At 43.0% G+C, this 18,601-nt stretch overlaps 1 protein-coding gene and 1 pseudogene across 3 annotated transcripts in view; one reads left to right on the forward strand and one right to left on the reverse strand.

Annotated features, from left to right (window-relative positions):
• The first annotated feature begins 4,612 nt into the window (after positions 1-4,612).
• Positions 4,613-18,601, forward strand: part of GOLGB1 (golgin B1) — an 84,327-nt gene continuing 70,338 nt past the window's right edge. For all 3 annotated transcript variants that reach the window (XM_045583955.1, XM_045583956.1, XM_045583957.1), the window contains exons 1-4: positions 4,613-5,077; positions 14,437-14,531; positions 15,538-15,690; positions 16,110-16,262. In XM_045583955.1, coding sequence (XP_045439911.1) covers positions 14,439-14,531; positions 15,538-15,690; positions 16,110-16,262 — 399 coding nt within the window. In that variant the 5' untranslated portion in view covers positions 4,613-5,077; positions 14,437-14,438. The remainder of the gene's footprint in view (positions 5,078-14,436; positions 14,532-15,537; positions 15,691-16,109; positions 16,263-18,601) is intronic.
• On the reverse strand, positions 12,264-13,468 carry LOC118722925 (annotated as a pseudogene).

The raw sequence follows: 18,601 nt of genomic DNA on the forward strand, positions 1-18,601 counted from the left end.
AACACCTGTGTCTGTACACAACTCCTATAAGGTATTTTATTACTGGGTTATAAATTATGCAGCTAAATCATTCATATTAATTAGTCTGTATTTCTTGTGCCTGTCAGCCTAATTAAAATGTGTGTAAGGAAAGTGAATGAGAAGGTTGATAATCTTGAGGGCTGAGAAGAATAAGTCAGGAGACAAAAGGTAGGATTGCATTTACTTCAAGAATCAGAAGGAAGGCTGCTAACTGATTCTGGTTATACAAAATCCATAAATAACTTGGCTTTGACTTTAGGTTAAACACACCTTCCAAAATAGCATGCTTAGTACTCATATAGTAAATGAAGAAGATATGTTATAAATTTTTTATAAAAATGAAAGGGAGTTTATTGAGCAGGACACACCTAGGACAATTTAAGACAATTAGGAAGTCCATAGACTTTCACACAGTATGTGCTTTATATACAAATATTCAAATTTATTAGTTATATCAACAATGGTTGGGTGACATTGTTAATCTTGGTGAAGTTTTTTTTTTTTTTTTTTTTTTGCTAGGAATATTAATGAGGGTAGGCTTTATTTAGTGTTATAGTCCTTGAAAGTTCTTAGGAAGTATATCAGAGATGTCAGTTTGATGTATAACTTGAGTTTTAGTATTCTCTTTGTGTTAGTATATTAACATATTAAATATAGCTGTATCTTGAAGAACATTTGTAGTACTTGGGGGCTGTCCAAAAGAGGGGCCTGCTACATCTCCTAAGGTACATAAGAACATTCTTCAAATTGATGGGCTAGATAAGTCCCCATCACAAAGCCTGGTATTTGTTCTGAGCTCCTAAACAAAAAATTAGCCACATCAGAGCCGGGCAAAGTCTGTGCTTATAAGTATCCTAATATATAAAGAGCCAGGATCCGTAACGTCCAAAAGGACAGAACAGACAACTGAATGCCAGCCTATGCAGCAGGCTCGAGTGGGCAGGGATTGGTGAGCAGACTGAACTGCTGACCTCTTGTTTCCTCCTGGTCACCATAACAGCAGTGCCAAGGTGGGTGTGATGTGATTGGTCGGGGGGTCCTGCCATTGCCCCACAATCACCCTGCAGAGAAAAGCCACCAGTTGTGGGGGGGCCTAAGAGTGCCCTAAAGAGGGAGGCCCAGGCTACCTAGCTGGTGGTGGTAGGCAGGGCCTCTCTCTGTGGGGTGATCAATCACGGGGCTCTCAGACTGGGAGGGGTGCAGGCTGGGCTGGAGGACCACCCTCCGCCCCCACAAGTGCATGAATTTTGTGCACCAGGCCTCTAGTCTATAATAATAAAAGTGTGGATATGCTAATTAAACCAAATGGCCTTCTGGAAGAAGCCAGGACTGTGAGGGAAGCCCAGGTCCCGGGTGCCGGAGGGAAGCTGGTGCTGGCAGCTGGGGAAGAAAGGCCTACTCTTGCACGAATATCGGGGCCTCTAGTATACTATTAATACTCAATAATGATTCATATAAAAGTAGTACCGGAGTTATTGTGACATGATTGCTGCTTCTCTACAAAACACTGTGGCTTCATCCTCTATGGTGAACAACCCACTTGTTGAGCCATTCCCCACCCTTTGCTTACTATGGCTTCCAAGGTTTTCTGCCTGGCTCCAGATGCTCCTTGTGGTACCCAGAGCCTGATGATTCTGTGGGAAAGATTTGAAGTTAAAAGAGGCCTCATTCAATTTTGAAGAACAACCTATTCCAGGCCTCTGAGTCAAAGAACTCTAGCATTTCTAGCCTCAGAAGATACATTGCACGTTTTAATAGTGATCTATGGCTGGGAGACCACCCTTGTCATCCCCTAGGCAAGGATACCTAGTTTCTATAGCTCTCCTATGTGCCGGGGTTCCTGCTTAGCCCTTTCCAACTTTATGCAAACTGCCACTGCTTGAGGATGCTTAGCTATTGTAGAACTGAAAGACAGGCGATAGGTTCTTAATATCAAAGTAGGAGGAAACAACGAGCTTCTGCATCCCTCAGGCATCTCTGATGCCTTTGAGAAGAATGAAACAAGGACATCTGCTCATTCTACACAGCCCTCCTAAGATACAACCTAATATCTACCCTCCCCATCCCAAAGCTTATCCCAGCAGAAGGCAAGCTGATAACTAACTGCAGACAGAACAGATCCCTGAATTTCAATTTCTTCCATCCTCAAAGAGACTACATACAGAGACCTGAGGAGACCATAAGCCTGGAGCTGGGCACGAAAATACACATCAAGGGCTGTTGTACATTGTAAGTTTTAAGGAGTATAAGAGGATGAAACAGTCCTCAGGCCTGGTCTTAGTTTTCCTAAAGCCAGTCAGTCTCTTCATGGGTCTAATGCCTAATCAGCACTGCCAACATTTCTAAGAGGGAAATCAGGAGAAGTCCCAATTCCTGTAGGCGGCCTCCTCTGACATCTGTTTCTAGGAGTCAATTGATATGAAGGATGACTATCAACTGCTACATGGAGACAAATAATCTGAAATCTACCCCATGTCATATTGGTCTCCTCAGGACACCAGAACAGAACCCAAACAATTTAGAGCAGCAATCCCTTTGTACTCTGCATAGGTATGACACAAGTTCCCATCTGCTACAACAGTATTCTGCAGGCAGGCCCTAATCAATAAATGAGCACCAAAATATAAACAGATATCTCTGCCCTTCCAGAGAAAACACCCATGACTCATTACCTATGAGCGCTAGGGATTTCAGAAGAATCATATTTTCTTAGGCTTTGAGTGTGCGGTGTTTGGTACATTCTGGATTCTTCTGGGAGTTTTGTTGATGTAGGGGAATATAACCAATTAAGAAGCCAGAGCTCTGTAGGACACGTATGTACATCTTTTCATACAAAATCCAAATTTCATAGACTTTTTTTCACCCCTTCAGGAACCCTGATTAATGAGGGTTATATTTAATGACTATTTAAATATAACACTGAGATGTTGAAACTGGTTTGTCTCAATGAATAGAGCGTCAGCCTGAGGACTGAAGGGTCTCGGGTTTGATTCTGGTCAAGGGCATGTACCTTGGTTGTGGGCACATCCCCAGTAGGGGACGTGCAAGAGGCAGCTTATCGATAACTCTCATTGATGTTTTTAACTATCTCTCTCCCTTCCACAATGTAAAAAAATCAATAAAAATATACTTAAAATAAATAAATATAACTCTGAGAGACTAGCTACATGAGAGGTATATATATCATCAGGGAGCAGTTTCAGCTGTTGATGCAGTCAGCTGGGTGTCTCAGCTCTAAACAGCTGCAGTTCATATTCAGCAACGTTCCTTTGTTTGCTGTCCTCAACTAGAAGCTCTTGGAGAGCCCACAGAAGACCTTGCACTCCTTGGCTCATGTCAGGCTCTGGAAGGGCAGCCCTGTACATTCCAAGTTTGAGTACAAGAAGATGAAACAGAAGTTACTAGGCCTGCTCTGTTTTTCTAAAATTGCAGTCCTCTGCATGCACTATACCCCTTCTCTGCTTATTTTTTTTCACTAAGTGTTTTGCCACCTACTGTATTACTCATCTTCATTTTCTCTCTCCTCACTAAACTGAGTTCCAGAAAAACAGGAATTTTCGCCCCTTTATCATAGGTGTATCTCCAACAACAATATACAGCATACAGTAAATGCAGGGGACTGCAGTTTCAGATGGGTAGTCAGCAAAGACCTTATTGAGCATTAGGGAGATGGATTTAGTGGACTAGCTCAGTGCCTGGCATACAGTAGCCTCAATAAATTCAAATTAATACTCCCTGTCAAGAGAGTGCCTTAAGGACTTAAGGTAGGGGTGTCGAACTCAATCAGAGAAGGGGCCAAAATCTAAAATCCAGCCTAAATCGCGGGCCGAATGGTTTACTGAACAGTCATAAACTGTCATTGTGATGGAAACGCAGCGAAGTGCAGTGATGACAGCGCGGTGCGGGCCACATTGCAAGGCCTGGCGGGACGGATTTGGCCCGAGGGCCTTGTGTTTGACAAATGTGACTTAAAGAGATCATGTATAATTTCGGTGCCTTTTTACTGGAGCTCCTCATTGACTCCCATTCCAGGACCTGAGTCCTCAAATTTCATCTTTTGGCCCACTTTAAGCGCCACTTCCTATGTGGCACTTAACTAGTATTCACTATTCCACATGTGTCAAACACGAGGCCCACGGGCCAAATCCGTCCCGCCAGGCCTTGCAATGTGGCCCGCACCGCGCTGTCATCACTGCACTCCGCTGCGTTTCCATCACAATGACAGTTTATGACTGTTCAGTAAACCATTCGGCCCGTAATTTAGGCTGGATTTTAGAGTTTGGCCCCTTCTCTGATTGAGTTCGACACCCCTACGTGACTATTCTCTCCCTCATGTCCATAAGAAACATCTTTGATCTTTTATATAGACGCCAGGTTTTAGTCCAGGTTCTGTTACTAAGTCACTATCTGTCTGGGGGCGAGTCACTTTAACCTGGTTCTCATTTTTCACCAGTAAAATGAAAAGGTCATATTAGACGACTTTCTTTCCGGCTCTAATATTTTATTATTTCAAAAGCAAAGCCCACATTCCACACTCTCTTCTCAGAGGCCACACAACCACCCTGATGGCGGTGGTCGTCTGGGTCACTCGAGGCCGATGCCGTGGAGTAACTGGAGGAACCCGACCAACACACCACAGAGGTAAAAAACACCTGATCTTTCCCCGAACGCCCGCCCTCCCGGTATTTCCGGTTCGAACTCAGATCTTCTTCCGGAACACTAGCTCGCGCCAGGCCCCGCCCCTCCACGAATCTTCGGAGTCCGTTGGTTGTTCCTTTGAGGAAGCGGAGCATTCCCTGACGTTGATTGGTTACTGTCATTGTTGACGGGTTAGTTGCAAACAAGGCGTGCCTGGTCTCCCTGGCAACGCCGTGCCGGCAGCCCTGATTGGTCCGCGTCATAATCCCTTCTGCCGTCCCAGCCCCGACCTGCCGCGAGTGGCAGAGTGCCCCGCGGGGCGCGGCGGTGGTAGGTGTTACCCTTCGGGATTCCCGAGTTGACGTGGCTTAAATTTGGGAGGGGGGCAGCTGGAGCCTCCGGCGGCCGCCTCTTTCAGGTGAGTGGGGGACGCTCCTCAACTCCTCCTCTCCGTGAGTCTCTTAACGGTAACCCACCCCCGCCGCAGGCCCGCAGAGCTGCCGGAGCAGCCACACTCCGGTCCCGTCCTCGCCCGCCCGTCCTCTCCCGACTCAGTCCGAGATCCGGCCCTTCACTCGCCTCCCTTCACCTACCAGGCCTAGCTCCAGTGGCCCGCAGGCACGCTGGCCCCCGCGGGAGGGCTTCCGTTTGTCCTTAGCCGGCCTTGGGCACCTATGCGCGGTCTGCCCTTTCCTCAGGACGGTTCTCCGCCCAGAGCAACAGAGAAAGGCTTTTGGGGTCTGTCCTTGCCTGGTGCCTTGCTCCCTGAGCCGCCAGCCTCGGCCCGGCCTGGGTATCCAACTTCTGACGTCGGAGAAAACCTGCTCTGCTCAGGCCCTAAACAAACTTAGTGTCCGGTAGGGGAGGCAGGACCCAAATAAATCAAAGGTCTTGAGGGCGGAGATCACACAAAAAATGTTGGAGAGATAAACGCAAACGAGGCTCTTTGGAAAGATCTTGTTCAGGAGTTATTGGAGAGATTAGGAGAAGAGGCATGATTCTTGCAATCCCAGCAACACTACTGTGAGAGGATCCGAGGTGGGCAGACTGTGAGAGGAAAGGGATTCCTGAAGAGAGAGAGTACTGGAAGGGAAAAGACATTGATTTGGGGTGGCGGATGTTTATTCTGCATCACGCGAGTGGTGTGTAGGAATGTGAAGGGAAGGATGAGCCCCTTGACAAATGAGGAGTTTATTTGTCTGACTTATTTAAAGAGTTCCAGTTGGTCTATGGGGAGAGGGCATTTTAAAGAGTGGGACAGATATTTAAAATCACTTGGATAAGGCCTATCACTTTTGGAAATAGTTGGAAGCTCTCTTGAGCTTTTAAAGATTTCTTACAGCTCTGCAAGATGACAGTGGAGATCTCCCTACAGAGAGGCTGGAGGCTTTTTCTGAAGCACGAAGTAATTACATTTGGATGGTCCGATGCTTGTGAGTGGTCAACACCAGGAAATATTCTTTTGGAAAGTGGCAGGATTTGGTCATGGACTAGATACAGGGAAAAGTTGATAATTGTGACTAATGGATAAATAGCACTTTAAGAATACAAAATTTGCAAAAGCATATTTTCTAACGGATGAAAAACAAATTTTGTCCACTCCCTGGGATGCTCTCAGACTTATTTGGAGTTCATATAAAGGTGTTTATTTTATTTTTTTTCCAAGAAGGCTGTTTGCATTTCTAAGGATTTCAGACTAAGGGGGAATCTCCTTTTTTTAAAAAGATGTTAAGGGACTCCATTCTTCTGGGATGCAGATTCTCCTAAAAATAATCATCTATAAGAGATAATTTTTTTTCTTCTGCTTGACTCTTAAAGACCTACCCCCCATTTGCATTAATGAATTAATTAGAAGAATGTTGGTTTTACTCTTATTTATAAGAAATAAGTCATTCATAAGCTTCTTTAGGTTAACCACTATCATAGTTGGGAAATGTCTCACCATTGATCATTACATACCACTCTATTGTTAGGAACTGCTATATAAGTAGAGCTTAGGCTGTATAATACTCTATTTTTAATAAGCTATTTTAATATCAACAATATGTGTGTTTGGTAAAAATGAAATTTAATACAAAAGGATATAATATTTTTTTTTAAATCTCTTTATTGATCCTTTTTCCCATTCCCCACTGTCCAGAAGTACGCATTGTAAGTAACTTGTTTTTTCCTAAGAAACTTTCTGATCATATTCAAGCACATATATATTTCCCCCTTCTTTTCCTCTCCCACAAGTGGAATCATAAAACACATGCTATTTTACAACTTTCTTTTGCCACTAAGTATTACATATTAGGTATTTTTTCCCATATCTATAAGTATAAAGCCACCTCATTTTTTTTTAAAGGTTACATAGCATTCCCTTGTAGAAATATGAAAGTGTATTTAGCCTGCCCTCTCTTGATGGACATTTATTTAGATTGTTTCCAGTTATTGGCCATCACAAACGCTGCTATACGGAACTTCCATGTACATATATTCTAGGCCCTTGTGTAAGCCTGTCTGTGATGTAAACAATATGGAATTCTTTGGGACTATACTGTTCTGAATCATTTCATTTTAGTCTATGTACTCCTAAAAAAAAGTGCTTATGGAACTATAAGTATATGATTATCTTCATGCCTCCCAGCCTTATTTTCAGCCCTAGTTACAAATGTTGGGTGATGAGATTACTTGGAAAATAAATTCTTTTCTGTTTCCCCACCAGCCAAGAAACTTTGTTGAGCTCTGTGACTAAGCATATTATTTAACCTTGTTATATCTTCATTTACTCATCTTAAAACTTAGGGTATTGATATACCTCCTCTTTGAGGTTTTAATAATAAAGTGAGTAAAATAATCATGATATATAAATTATATGTAAAGCAATTGGAGCAGTACTTAGTACATAGTACTGTATATAATTATAGCTAATGTTTACTCTTAAATTGAATGAAAATCATAGTTTTTTGTATCATGAAAAGTAGTCTTTATTTTTTAATTATAAAATTGTAATATTGCATTTGCTTTTTCCAGCTATATGGCAATATTTCCTATTAGCTCCTCAAACTGGTTGAGAATCACTTTGAGAATTAAGGAAAACTACTGAGACTCAAACAAATATTCATTAAATAAGTTTGAGGTGGGACCTGGAAATCTTACCATTTTCTGTTGTTGTTTCTATGAAAAATATGATTTAAATTCCAAAGCAAATGGATGTATACAGGCATGTGCTATCTTTAGTTATTTTCTTGATTTTCTTGTACTAAGTTCTCTGTGGTTAGGGACATGCATTATATTTCTTTTTATATTTCTTGTGACTCCTGGCATTATGCTCTATACTAAGTAGGTATTTTCAAAATAATTATAGCAGTGGAGACTTAGAGAATGTGAGACTTCATTAATTTTTTTTTTTAAATCAATCTTTATTGTTCAAATTGTTACAAAGGTTCCTCATTTCTTCCCCCCTCCACCAGGTTCCCATCCCACCCTCCGCCCCCTCCCCATCCCCCATTGTCCTCATCCATAGGTGCAGTTTATGTTCAGTCTCTTCCTCCCTCCCTTTCCCCGATAGTAAATCAGTTACTTAGCATTTTCTCATATCAATAATACCACCACATGCCCAATGATACATTTCACACAAAAGACATTTCCAAATAGGTCAACCAGCCTCATCCAGGCCCCACCCAAGGCACTCACAGATCAACACCCTAGCCCTATACTAACTCAACACATCCAGATCTAAGCCTTCATCACTTGATTCAGCAGATCCTCAAGTTCCCACAAAAGTTTCCAGCCATGTCTGAGAGGCAGCAGTGGGGCAGGGGCAGGTGAAGAGCGAGCTGTTCCGGGCCTGGCTGTTCCGGGCCTGGCCTCTGTTGCTCTGGTTCGTTCCACAACCAGCTGCTCCAGGTCTGGTCACCGCCGCTCCCGACCTAGTTGCTCTGGACCTGGCTGCTGCTGCTCCGGGCCTGGCCGCACTCACCTGGCTGCTCTGGGCCTGGCCGCTCCCAGCCTGGCAGCCGCTGCTCCGGGCCTGGCCACACCCGACCCGGCTGCTCCGGGCCTGGCCGCTCCCAGCCTGGCAGCCGCTGCTCCGGGCCTGGCCGCACCCGACCCGGCTGCTCCGGGCCTGGCCACTCCCAGCCTGGCAGCTGCTGCTCCGGGCCTGGCCGCACCAGACCCGGCAATTTTTTTTTTTTTTTTTTTTTTGAGACTTAATGAATCTTAAGTACCACCTCAACACAAAGTGTTGAGATATCCTGTTCAGGATGTGGCTGGCACTGACTTGGAGTGGTTGTTTTATTTGCCTAAGTGTTTTTATTGAAGCCTGGCTTCGAAATGTAGCTCTTTTTTTTTTCTTTCTTTTCTCAAGTTGCTACTCATCATTTTGGTGCTTTATAAGGCAGTAGTAAGAACATTGTTAGTCCACTGACCACACATACTCTCTAAATGAATTTATCATTATGAACATAAATATTTTCCCCTTTACTAATTTTTATATATGCATTTGTCCATTTCTGTTCCATAGTTAATCTAACATAGGGGGAGGTCCAGCTTTCTTCATTTAGCTTAATCATTCTACTTAGTAGTTCTCTTACCCTCAAATTCCCAACCATTAAGCTACCTAAAGCACTTAACTGTGTTTGAGATGCCCTTTCAACTTCCATTTTCATATTATTCCTTTCATATCAATAGCTATAGAAATCATCTTGAATCAGAGTTATAATACTGGACATTAGAAAACTCCCTGTCCGTCTTCATTTTAAGATGAAACTGTAATGTGAATTACCCAGAACAATACAACCAAATAGCTCAGTTCCTGACCAAGTAACCTACTTTCCATTTAAAAAGCATACTATCTAATAAAGGAGTAATATACAAATTGACTGTACCTTTGCTATACCCACAAACCATGCCTACCAGCCAATCAGGAGCGAGTATGCAAATTAATCCAACCAAGATGGCTGCAGCCACAGAGCAAGCAGGAGGCTTGGGTTTCCCAGGCAATGAAGCAAGCCAATCTTCTAGCACACTCTGGCGGGCCCTGGACTCCACTCAAGGCCAGAAAGTTTCAATTATAGAAGTTAAATAAATCCTAACAAAACTTGTGGCAGCCATGTAGCTAAAGAGAGCAGGAGGCTTGGGTTTCCCCAGTGATGGAGGAAGCTAAGCTTCCTGGCCTGCCTTGGCCTCCACTCAAGGCTACAAAGTTTCAATTATAGAACATAAGTAAATCCCAGATAGAAGGGCCTCTGCTTGGGTTGCTGGGGGGCATGACCAGCCTTCAAACCACCACAGGCTACCCCATGCCTCAATGGAACCCCCACCCTGATCTGGGACACTCTTCGGGACAAACCAGCTGGTCCAGCTGGTCCCCACCCGTGCACTAGGCTTCTATCCTATCTAATAAAAGAGTAATATGCAAATTGACCATCACTCCAACTTACAAGATGACTGCCACAAGATGACCAGCAGGGGAGGGTAGTTGGGAGGGACCAGGCCTCCAAGGGAGGGCAGTTGGGAGCAATCAAGCCTGCAGGGGAGGGCAGTTAGGGGTGACCAGGCCAGCAGAGGAGGGAAGTTGTGGGCAACTGGGCCTGTAGGGAAGGGCAGTTGGGGGGACCCAGGCCTGCAGGGGAGAGCAGTTGGGAGGTAGGGTGAACCAGGCCTGCAGGAGAAGATGGGTAATCAGGATGGCAGAGGAGCAGTTAGGCGTCAATTAGACTGGCAGGGGACTGGTTAGGGGGTGATCAGGCTGGCAGACAGAAGTGGTTAGTGGCAATCAGGAAGGCTGGCAGGTGAGCAGTTGGGAGCCAGCAGTCCTGGATTGTGAGAGGGATATCCCAGGATTGGGCCTAAACGGGCAGTCAGACATTCCTCGAGGGGTCCCAGATTGGAGAGCGTGCAGCCTGGACTGAGGGACAACCCCCAGTCCATTCGTGCACCGGGCCTCTAGCTTTATATAATAATGATTAAGCTGAGGGACTTTGAAATACGCAATTCCTGTTGAAGAACTGAGGCCTTTTAACCTGTAGTGTTTCCCAAACTCTGGGAATTGTACTTTTATGGGAGCAGTTCAGCGTATTCCTCTGTCCTCTATATTTTCTGCAAATTGGCAGACAATTCAGTGACTTCCCCAGACTGACATTGGGATTCTTTGGCAAGACTATAAATGGTAATATAGTCTTTCATCGGGAGGTCATAATGTCTGCTTTTTGCTCTTTTGTTATTAGCTGTCAATGCTCTAAGTCTAGAAGCAAGTATTCATTAGGAGTTGTAAAATATTAGACTAGAAATTTTGAATCTACCATTTTATTTTCATTTATTAGCTGGAATAATCTTATGAAGCAATGTACCCCCTCATCTCCTACATCATCTATTTGCTTCCTGAGTGGCACAGTTCAAATAGGAAATGCAAGATAAATTCTTGCACTTACCTAATCAGTTCAGATGATGACCCATTTATTATTATTATGAACTTGTGGCTGTAAATATTTTTGGTATGGTTTAATGTGTTACAATTCATATTCTTATCAGAAATTCTAATTGTTCCCTTGGTCTATGGGAACTTCCTCAGTTTGACTCCTGTGTCATTTTGACACAACTATAGAAATCTTTAGTAGCTTCCTTGTTATTTCATATGACAAGATATTTCTGGTTCATATTGTACGTTTCCTACTTCCGAAGTGGAACCAGTCATTTCTCTAAGAAGCCCTCTGCTTTAAAAAAATTTTTTTTTAATGGAAAATAGTATTTCAAGAGCCTATCTAGGCACTAGAGATGCTCATTGTTTCTCAGTTTGTCATTGTTTTTTAAGTCTTTTTAGAGCTAGGATAATATATCTGTTAAAGTAAAATACCTTGTAGGTACATACTGATACGTTCAATTCAAATTCAAGTTCAGTTTTTATTTTTGGGTTCTTAATTTCTTCTCTTATACTTGTTACTCCCTTTTACTGAAAATAGATATTACTATGCCCATAATTACTCATTTGCTTTAATTCCACATGATGCATACAATAGTCTAGGAATAACAACACTGATACAATCACCACCAATTTTAGTTATTGAAAACTATTTTAAAAGGTGGGGTTTTTTTTTGTTTTTGTTTTTTGCATATGCTATTTACATTCTTTCCAATATTTTTCATGGTAGTCCTATATATTATCAGAGCATATAATCATTAAGTAGTATGCTCTCTCCATCCCAGTCTTAGTTCTACAAGAAACTATATATTGAATATTTACAACCAGTTTTTTAAAATTTTTTTATTAGCTTTTTAGTTGTTAAAGGAAAAATCACCTCATGCCTTTCCACACACGCACACATGCATGCATATTCACACAGAAACAAAACAACAAGACCCCAGTATTTTTCAATAGTATGCTTAATCTATAACAAACACAAATTCAGAATTATTTATAATGCTCAGTGGTTTACTGTTGACTTATTTTTAAATATATTAGTACATGTGACTGTTTCTTGTATGTAACAGCCTTATCTTCATTTACCTTTGTGTCACTACCTTCCACTTAAACAAAAGTTTCAGATTGGCAAGCAAAAGGGTGCCTCCTCTCTGTGAAATTGAATTAAACACTGTGCAAAAAGTGTTTGAGAGCCATTTCAACACTTGGAAATAGTTACATTGATGCCTAAATTACCACTTTCTGCAAAAAAAAAACAAAACTGCAATGCCAGTGTCAAAGATTAGACAGTCACTATTAATAATAGCTCTTGTACGAAACCGATTTGGCTCAGTGGTAGAGCGTCGGTCTGCAGACTGAAGGGTCCCAGATTCGATTCCGGTCAAGGGCATGTACATTGGTTGCGGGCACATCCCCGGTAGGGGGTGTGCAGGAGGCAGCTGGTCGATGTTTCTCTCTCATCGACGTTTCTAACTCTCTCTCCGTCTCCCTTCCTCTCTGTAAAAAAAAAAAAAATCAATAAAATATATAAAAAAATAATAATAATAGCTCTTGCATTTCCCTTATACAATATATAGATTGAGGAGTGGCTTGCCAAATCAATTCTGCCAATGACCATTTAACTCGTCATAGCAAAATTTTCAGCTTGCTTGCATGTTCCTGTCAGCTGTATAATTGCAAAGAACTGCTGGTGCCCATCATACTACTGATTCTCCAAGACTAACATGAAGTGACAACCGAAACAGGACTACATCCTTACCCAGGCCACAGCACCTGGAAGGTTGATGTTTGTAGCAAGAAACACTCTATCTTCTCCTTGCAGGGTTGTAATGTACTTGTGTTGATGCATCAGATGGGGCATGACAGCATCCAAAGGGCCTGATCACTAACAGGAAGCTTTGGGGCACTCAGAGTTCTTTGTGTCTGCTTTTTCTGTGTGTAGAAGTTATTTCACATTTAGAAGAGGCATATTGACAAGGGAAAAGTACCGAATGGGCTACTTCTCCATAGCCAAGTTACAAATGGATCCCAACAGGCCAGCAGGTTGGACAACGTATGAACTTTGGGTGACAGTTTCTATAGACAAGATGGCCACTGAGACACTCAAGAATGGGTGGTAACCTATAGTCAAAGTAGACCAGACACTCAGAAAGACTGGCCAAGTCATTGTGGGACACTGTGGTGATTGTCATGGCGGGCACCCTCTAGAGGGTGTGCATTTGGAGGTCACAGTGGTAACTGTGGCAATCTGGTAGCTCGTTTCTGTGGGTGAAGAGCACTTCAGACCAGGCCCCAACTCTCATGTACGTCGTCACTGCTGCCAATCCTGCCTTAGTGGGCATTGTCACTGCCTCCTCCCAGTGCTGGCACTGAAGAACACCTTGGGCCTGACTGCTGCCTCTTGATAGCACACCACTGGGCTAATGCTATACATTTTTTACAAGGATTACATTTAAATTTAAGCAAAACCACATTGTTTATCTGGAAAACTTCCTGAAAGAATGGGGTTCATGGACACATAAGAAAATATTTGCCAGGCCGTTGTGGCTCAGTGGTTGAACCAGGAGGTCACAGTTCGATTCCCCACCAGGGCACATGTCCAGCTTGTGGCTCGATCTCCAGGAGGCATGCAGGAGGTAGCTGATGGTTGATTCTCTCTCTCATAATAGATGTTTCTATCTCTCACTCCTTCTCCCTTCTTCTCTGAAATCAATAAAAAAATATTTTTAATAAATAAAAAATTTGCCGAATCATTATAGTGTTTATTTGACAGAATAGGAGAGAACAATAGTGTAGAAGGGGCAGGAATTATTAGTTTATGTTTGTAAGTTAAGTTCAGATGAAAGAAATGTCATTGATGATAGTCTGTAAGGTACATTATTTTCCACTAAACAATTACGTATTTTTGTTTTATTTAAAAAAATTAGTGATGGTATTAAATTCTCTGCAATTGTCATTGAAAAGAAAGGTGAGTGACTACACTGTAAATACTCAAATGCCTTTTTAATTTATTTTTTAAATCCTCACCAAAGGATATGTTTTTATTGATTAAATATTTTTAAAGAGAGGAAGAGAGAGAGAGAAGGGGGAAAAAAAAAATCAGTGTCAGAAAGAAACATCAGTTAGTTGACTCCTGTATGCACCCTGATTGGTGATCAAACCTGCAGCCTAAGTATGTGCCCATTAGAAATCAAACCCACAACCTTTTGGTGTATGGGTGCCTTCTTAAATGATACCATCATGCTGCAGTCTATTTCTAATATATATCACCACAGATTTTTTTTAATTTCACTTAGAGATGATATGGTTACCAATAAAGGAAAAGACTATATTCTATGTTTTATTGATTCTTATGTTTTCTTTTCCTATAGAAATGTTGAGTCGTTTGTCAGGATTGGCAAATATTGTTTTACATGAATTATCAAGAAATGACAATAATCCAAATATGAGGGCTTCATTAGATCCTGTAAGTAGCTCTGTTCTGAATTAAACAGATGAGGCAGGTGTTCCATGTTCTTCTGGGGAAAATAATTTAAGAGTGTTAACAGTCCCCCTTGTGCCAGGTAGAAGAGAGGATTAAGAAAAATATTGATATTTTATAGGTGGTCCATCTACTGTAGTTTGTAGCCTGAGAACCACAGAGATAGGAATCAAGTCCTGGATGAGATTCTTAAAATCTTTTTTGTTCCCCCACCCCAAGATTTGTTTAGCATTAGATTGTTTTAACTCCTATTTGGATATATATATTCCTTTTGCATAGGAAAGATTTGAGTGACAAAAATTGGATCACCTTTTTGGTTTGAGAATAACTATTTGCTATCGTTAATTTATCCATTACTTCTCTTAGGGTTTGCATTGTATTTTCTGAGGTCTACATAAGAACAAAAGAAGTCCTTTAGTTTTCTGGAAAGACAAGAAATATTGTCCAGTGGTTAAGATAATTTTATTCAACTACTCTCTCAATTTAAAATTTTGGGCTCCCCCTTTTAATGGTTTGTGAAATTTGCTTCCTTTTATTTTCCTCTTTGGTAAAATTAGAATAATAAGATTGTAAGTGAGATAATGTTTGTAGCCAAAACCGGTTTGGCTCAGTGGATAGAGTGTCAGCGTGCAGACTGAAAGGTTCCAGGTTCGATTCCAGTCAAGGGCATTTACCTTGGTTGTGGGCACAACCTCAGTAGGGGGTGTACAGGAGGCAGCTGATCAATATCTCCCTCCCCTTCCTCTCTGGAAAAAATCAATAAAATGTATTTTTTTAAAAAAGAGAGATAATGTTTGAAAAATGCTTAACATTTACAAAATACTCAACATATTATAATGGCTGTGGTAATAATTATTATTGGATTAGAGTTGGGAAGATTTCCTAAGTAAGAATATGAGTTGTGATAAGATTAAATTGGAATGAAGGAACTCATGTTTAAAAAGTAACATCTTTTCCTTGGTGGATTGTCAACTTTTTGTCTAAATACTAGGAATCACCACCAGAATTGGACATGGAATTTAATGATAAAGCCCAAGAGGATGTTCTGGAACGCCTGGCTCACACAGAGCAATTGGTGGCAGAGCTAAAAGAAATCATAAGACAGAAGGATACTGAGCTGCAGCAGAAAGATGAAGTTCTGCAGGTACCATTGTTTCGTCTCTTTCTTTTTTTTTTTTTTTTTTTTTTTTTTTAATATATTTTATTGATTTTGTACAGAGAGGAAGGGAGAGAGATACAAAGTTAGAAACATCGATGAGAGAGAGTCATCGATCAGCTGCCTCCTGCACACCCCCCACCGGGAATATGCCCGCAGCCAAGGCACATGCCCCCGACCGGAATCGAACCCGGGTCCCTCAGTCCCCAAGCCGACGCTCTATCCATTGAGCCAAACCGGCCTCGGCTGTTTCGTCTCTTTCTTGCTGACTATATACTAAAAGATTATTACTGAATCTGATTCTTATTTCTCAGCATCAACAAAAGATGCCTACTTTTGTAATGTCTAGATAAGTGATGAAGTGACGAGTAAACATTTATGTATTTGTCATCATTGTTCTCTGACAGGAAGAAAGAAAAGCTACTGAGGACAGAATAAAAAAACTGAAACTTCATGCTAAGGCTAAAGTAACTTCTTTGAATAGACAATTAGAAAAATTGAAGGCACAAGGAGAGATTGCTTTGACTACAGGATCTCAGTCAGAGGAGCAACTCTCTAAGGTATGGTAATTGGACATAACACATATTTTCTAAGTGGAAAAAACCTTCTTAATATAGCAGATTTTCACTAGTCACAAATATTTATGAAGCTAAAGTAAAACAGCTCTAAATGCTATAGTTATTGAACTTGCAATCTAGCTGGGCTATGGGTCACACACAGTGCAAAACAGGTCAGCAGAAAACATGGAAATGAAATGCCAGTTGTGACTTAGACTTTCAGAAAATTGAAAAGGCTATTATTATGCTAAGTGAAATAAGCCACTTAGACAAAGACCAATATCACATGATCTCACTTATGTGTGGAATCTAATGAACAAAATAAATTGACCAACAAAGTAACTCCTGGGGCATGGAATAGAATGACATATCTGGGTGGGGTGGGGACAAGAAGAGAAAAACCAAAAAATGTATATATTTTTATGTATTGCCCATGGACATAGACAGTGGTATGGTGAAGGCTTAAGGTGGGGAGTAGGGGGCTGGGCAGAAGTGAGAGAAATGGGGACATTTGTAATATTGTTAACAATAAAAATATATACTTTTAAAAAATCTCATAATCCAAAAAAGAAAAAAAAAAAAAAAGGCTAATGAGAAGAAGTAAATACTGAAGTGAGGTTTTTGGGTAGGAGACACACATTGCTTTTGGAGAAGTTTCATTATTGGTTTAAAGATAAGCTAGATGGAAGACACTGAGGATGGATCCAAGATGGCTGCACAGGTAAACACCTAACTGCAGCCGCACACAACAATTTCAATGGAATACAACTAAAATATAAAATGGACATTGCCCAGAGATTCAGGTAGTCGACTGACTGAAAATTCTACAACAAGAAGGAAAGAGAAAACCAGAAGGAAAATCAGAGGAGCTGAAAAAGCCTAAGGTACCCAGACATGCTGCGTGCGTGCGCGCACACATGGGCGCAGGCGGAGAGGACGGAGCCGGAGAGGAGGAGAAGGCTGGGTGCCTGCCTGGCATTCCCTAGCAGGAAGGAAATAAAGGTCCCAGACTGGGCTGAACCCCAGAACCGGCAGCACTGAGCCTCAGTTCTGGGTCAGACCCTGGGGACCCAAGCTCAGGCAGGGGAGACGGGGCTGTGAGGCAGAATCCCAGGGGAGCGGCGAAAAGCAGAGCCCCTGAGTCGTGCACATTGCGTGCAGAGGACAGAATGTTGACTCTGATGCTGGATTGCCCTAGTGGGAAGGAAACAAAACCTCCAACTGTACTGAGCCCCAGTTCCGACTGCTCTGAACCCCAGTTCTAGGCCAGACCCTGGGGACCCAGGCTCAAACAGAGGGAGACAGGGCTGTGAGGCGGAGTCCCAGGGGAGCGGAGAGGGGCAGAGCCCCCAGAGTTGCGCACATTGCACGCAGAGGAAAGTCTGTTGACTCTGATGCTAGACTCTCTGAACGGGAAGGAGGAAAAAGCTCCAGACTGGGAGGAATGCAATGAGGAGGAGGAGCCACTGCCGGACACCGGCCAGCCAGGCACCGGCAAGAAGCTGGGTTACTGGGCCCCCAGGTAGGAGGAGGGGGGAGCCGCTGGGCCCTCAACCGCTGATCGCGGGCCATGGAGCTGAGGCCGGGGGCTGCTTTCTGGGCGGCAACAGGCTGTAGCTGCACAGGAGGCCCCGGAGAACAAAGGGGTGCCGCAGGCCAGCCTGCTGAGCTTCCAGGATGAGGAGAAAGAAACCGAAGAAGTTTTTAATGTGAAGAAATCAAGTTATAGCAAAAGATAGTAAAATTACTAAAGAAAGAATACAAAGAAGATCTTAAAAAATCGAAGACTAAGACAGAACTCAACTCAGCAGCCAACATTGCAACATAAATGTGTTAAAAAAAAAAAAAAAAAGAAAGAAAGAAAAAAAGAAAAAGGACAGGATGTTGGAGCGGCGGCCGCCAAACCCAGAGTGGCCAGGCCCAATGCAGTGGCAGCTGGGCCTGGAGCAGCAGCAGCCAGGCCTGAAGCAGCAGCAGCCAGAACCAGAGCAGCAGCAGCTAGGCCCGAAGCATCCAGACCTGGGGCAGTGGCAGCCAGGCCTGGGGCGGAGGTGGCCAAGCCCAGGGTGGACAGGCCCAGAGCACCCAGGCCCAGAGCGGCCGGGTTGGGAGCAGCCAGGCCAGGAATGGCCAGGCCCAGTGCAGCCGGGCCCAGAGCAGCAGCAGCCAGGCCTGAAATGGCCGGGCCAGGAGCTGCCGGGCCCAGTGCAGCCAGGTTGGGAGCAACCAGGCCCGTAGTGGCTGGGCCCGGAGCAACCAGGCCCAGAGAAGCCAGGTCATAAACAGCCAGGCCCAGAGCAGCAGCAGCCAGGCATGGAGCGGCAGTGACCAGACCTGGAGCA

Source organism: Pipistrellus kuhlii, unplaced genomic scaffold, assembly GCF_014108245.1.
Source record: "Pipistrellus kuhlii isolate mPipKuh1 unplaced genomic scaffold, mPipKuh1.p scaffold_m20_p_2, whole genome shotgun sequence".
NCBI lineage: Eukaryota > Metazoa > Chordata > Mammalia > Chiroptera > Vespertilionidae > Pipistrellus > Pipistrellus kuhlii.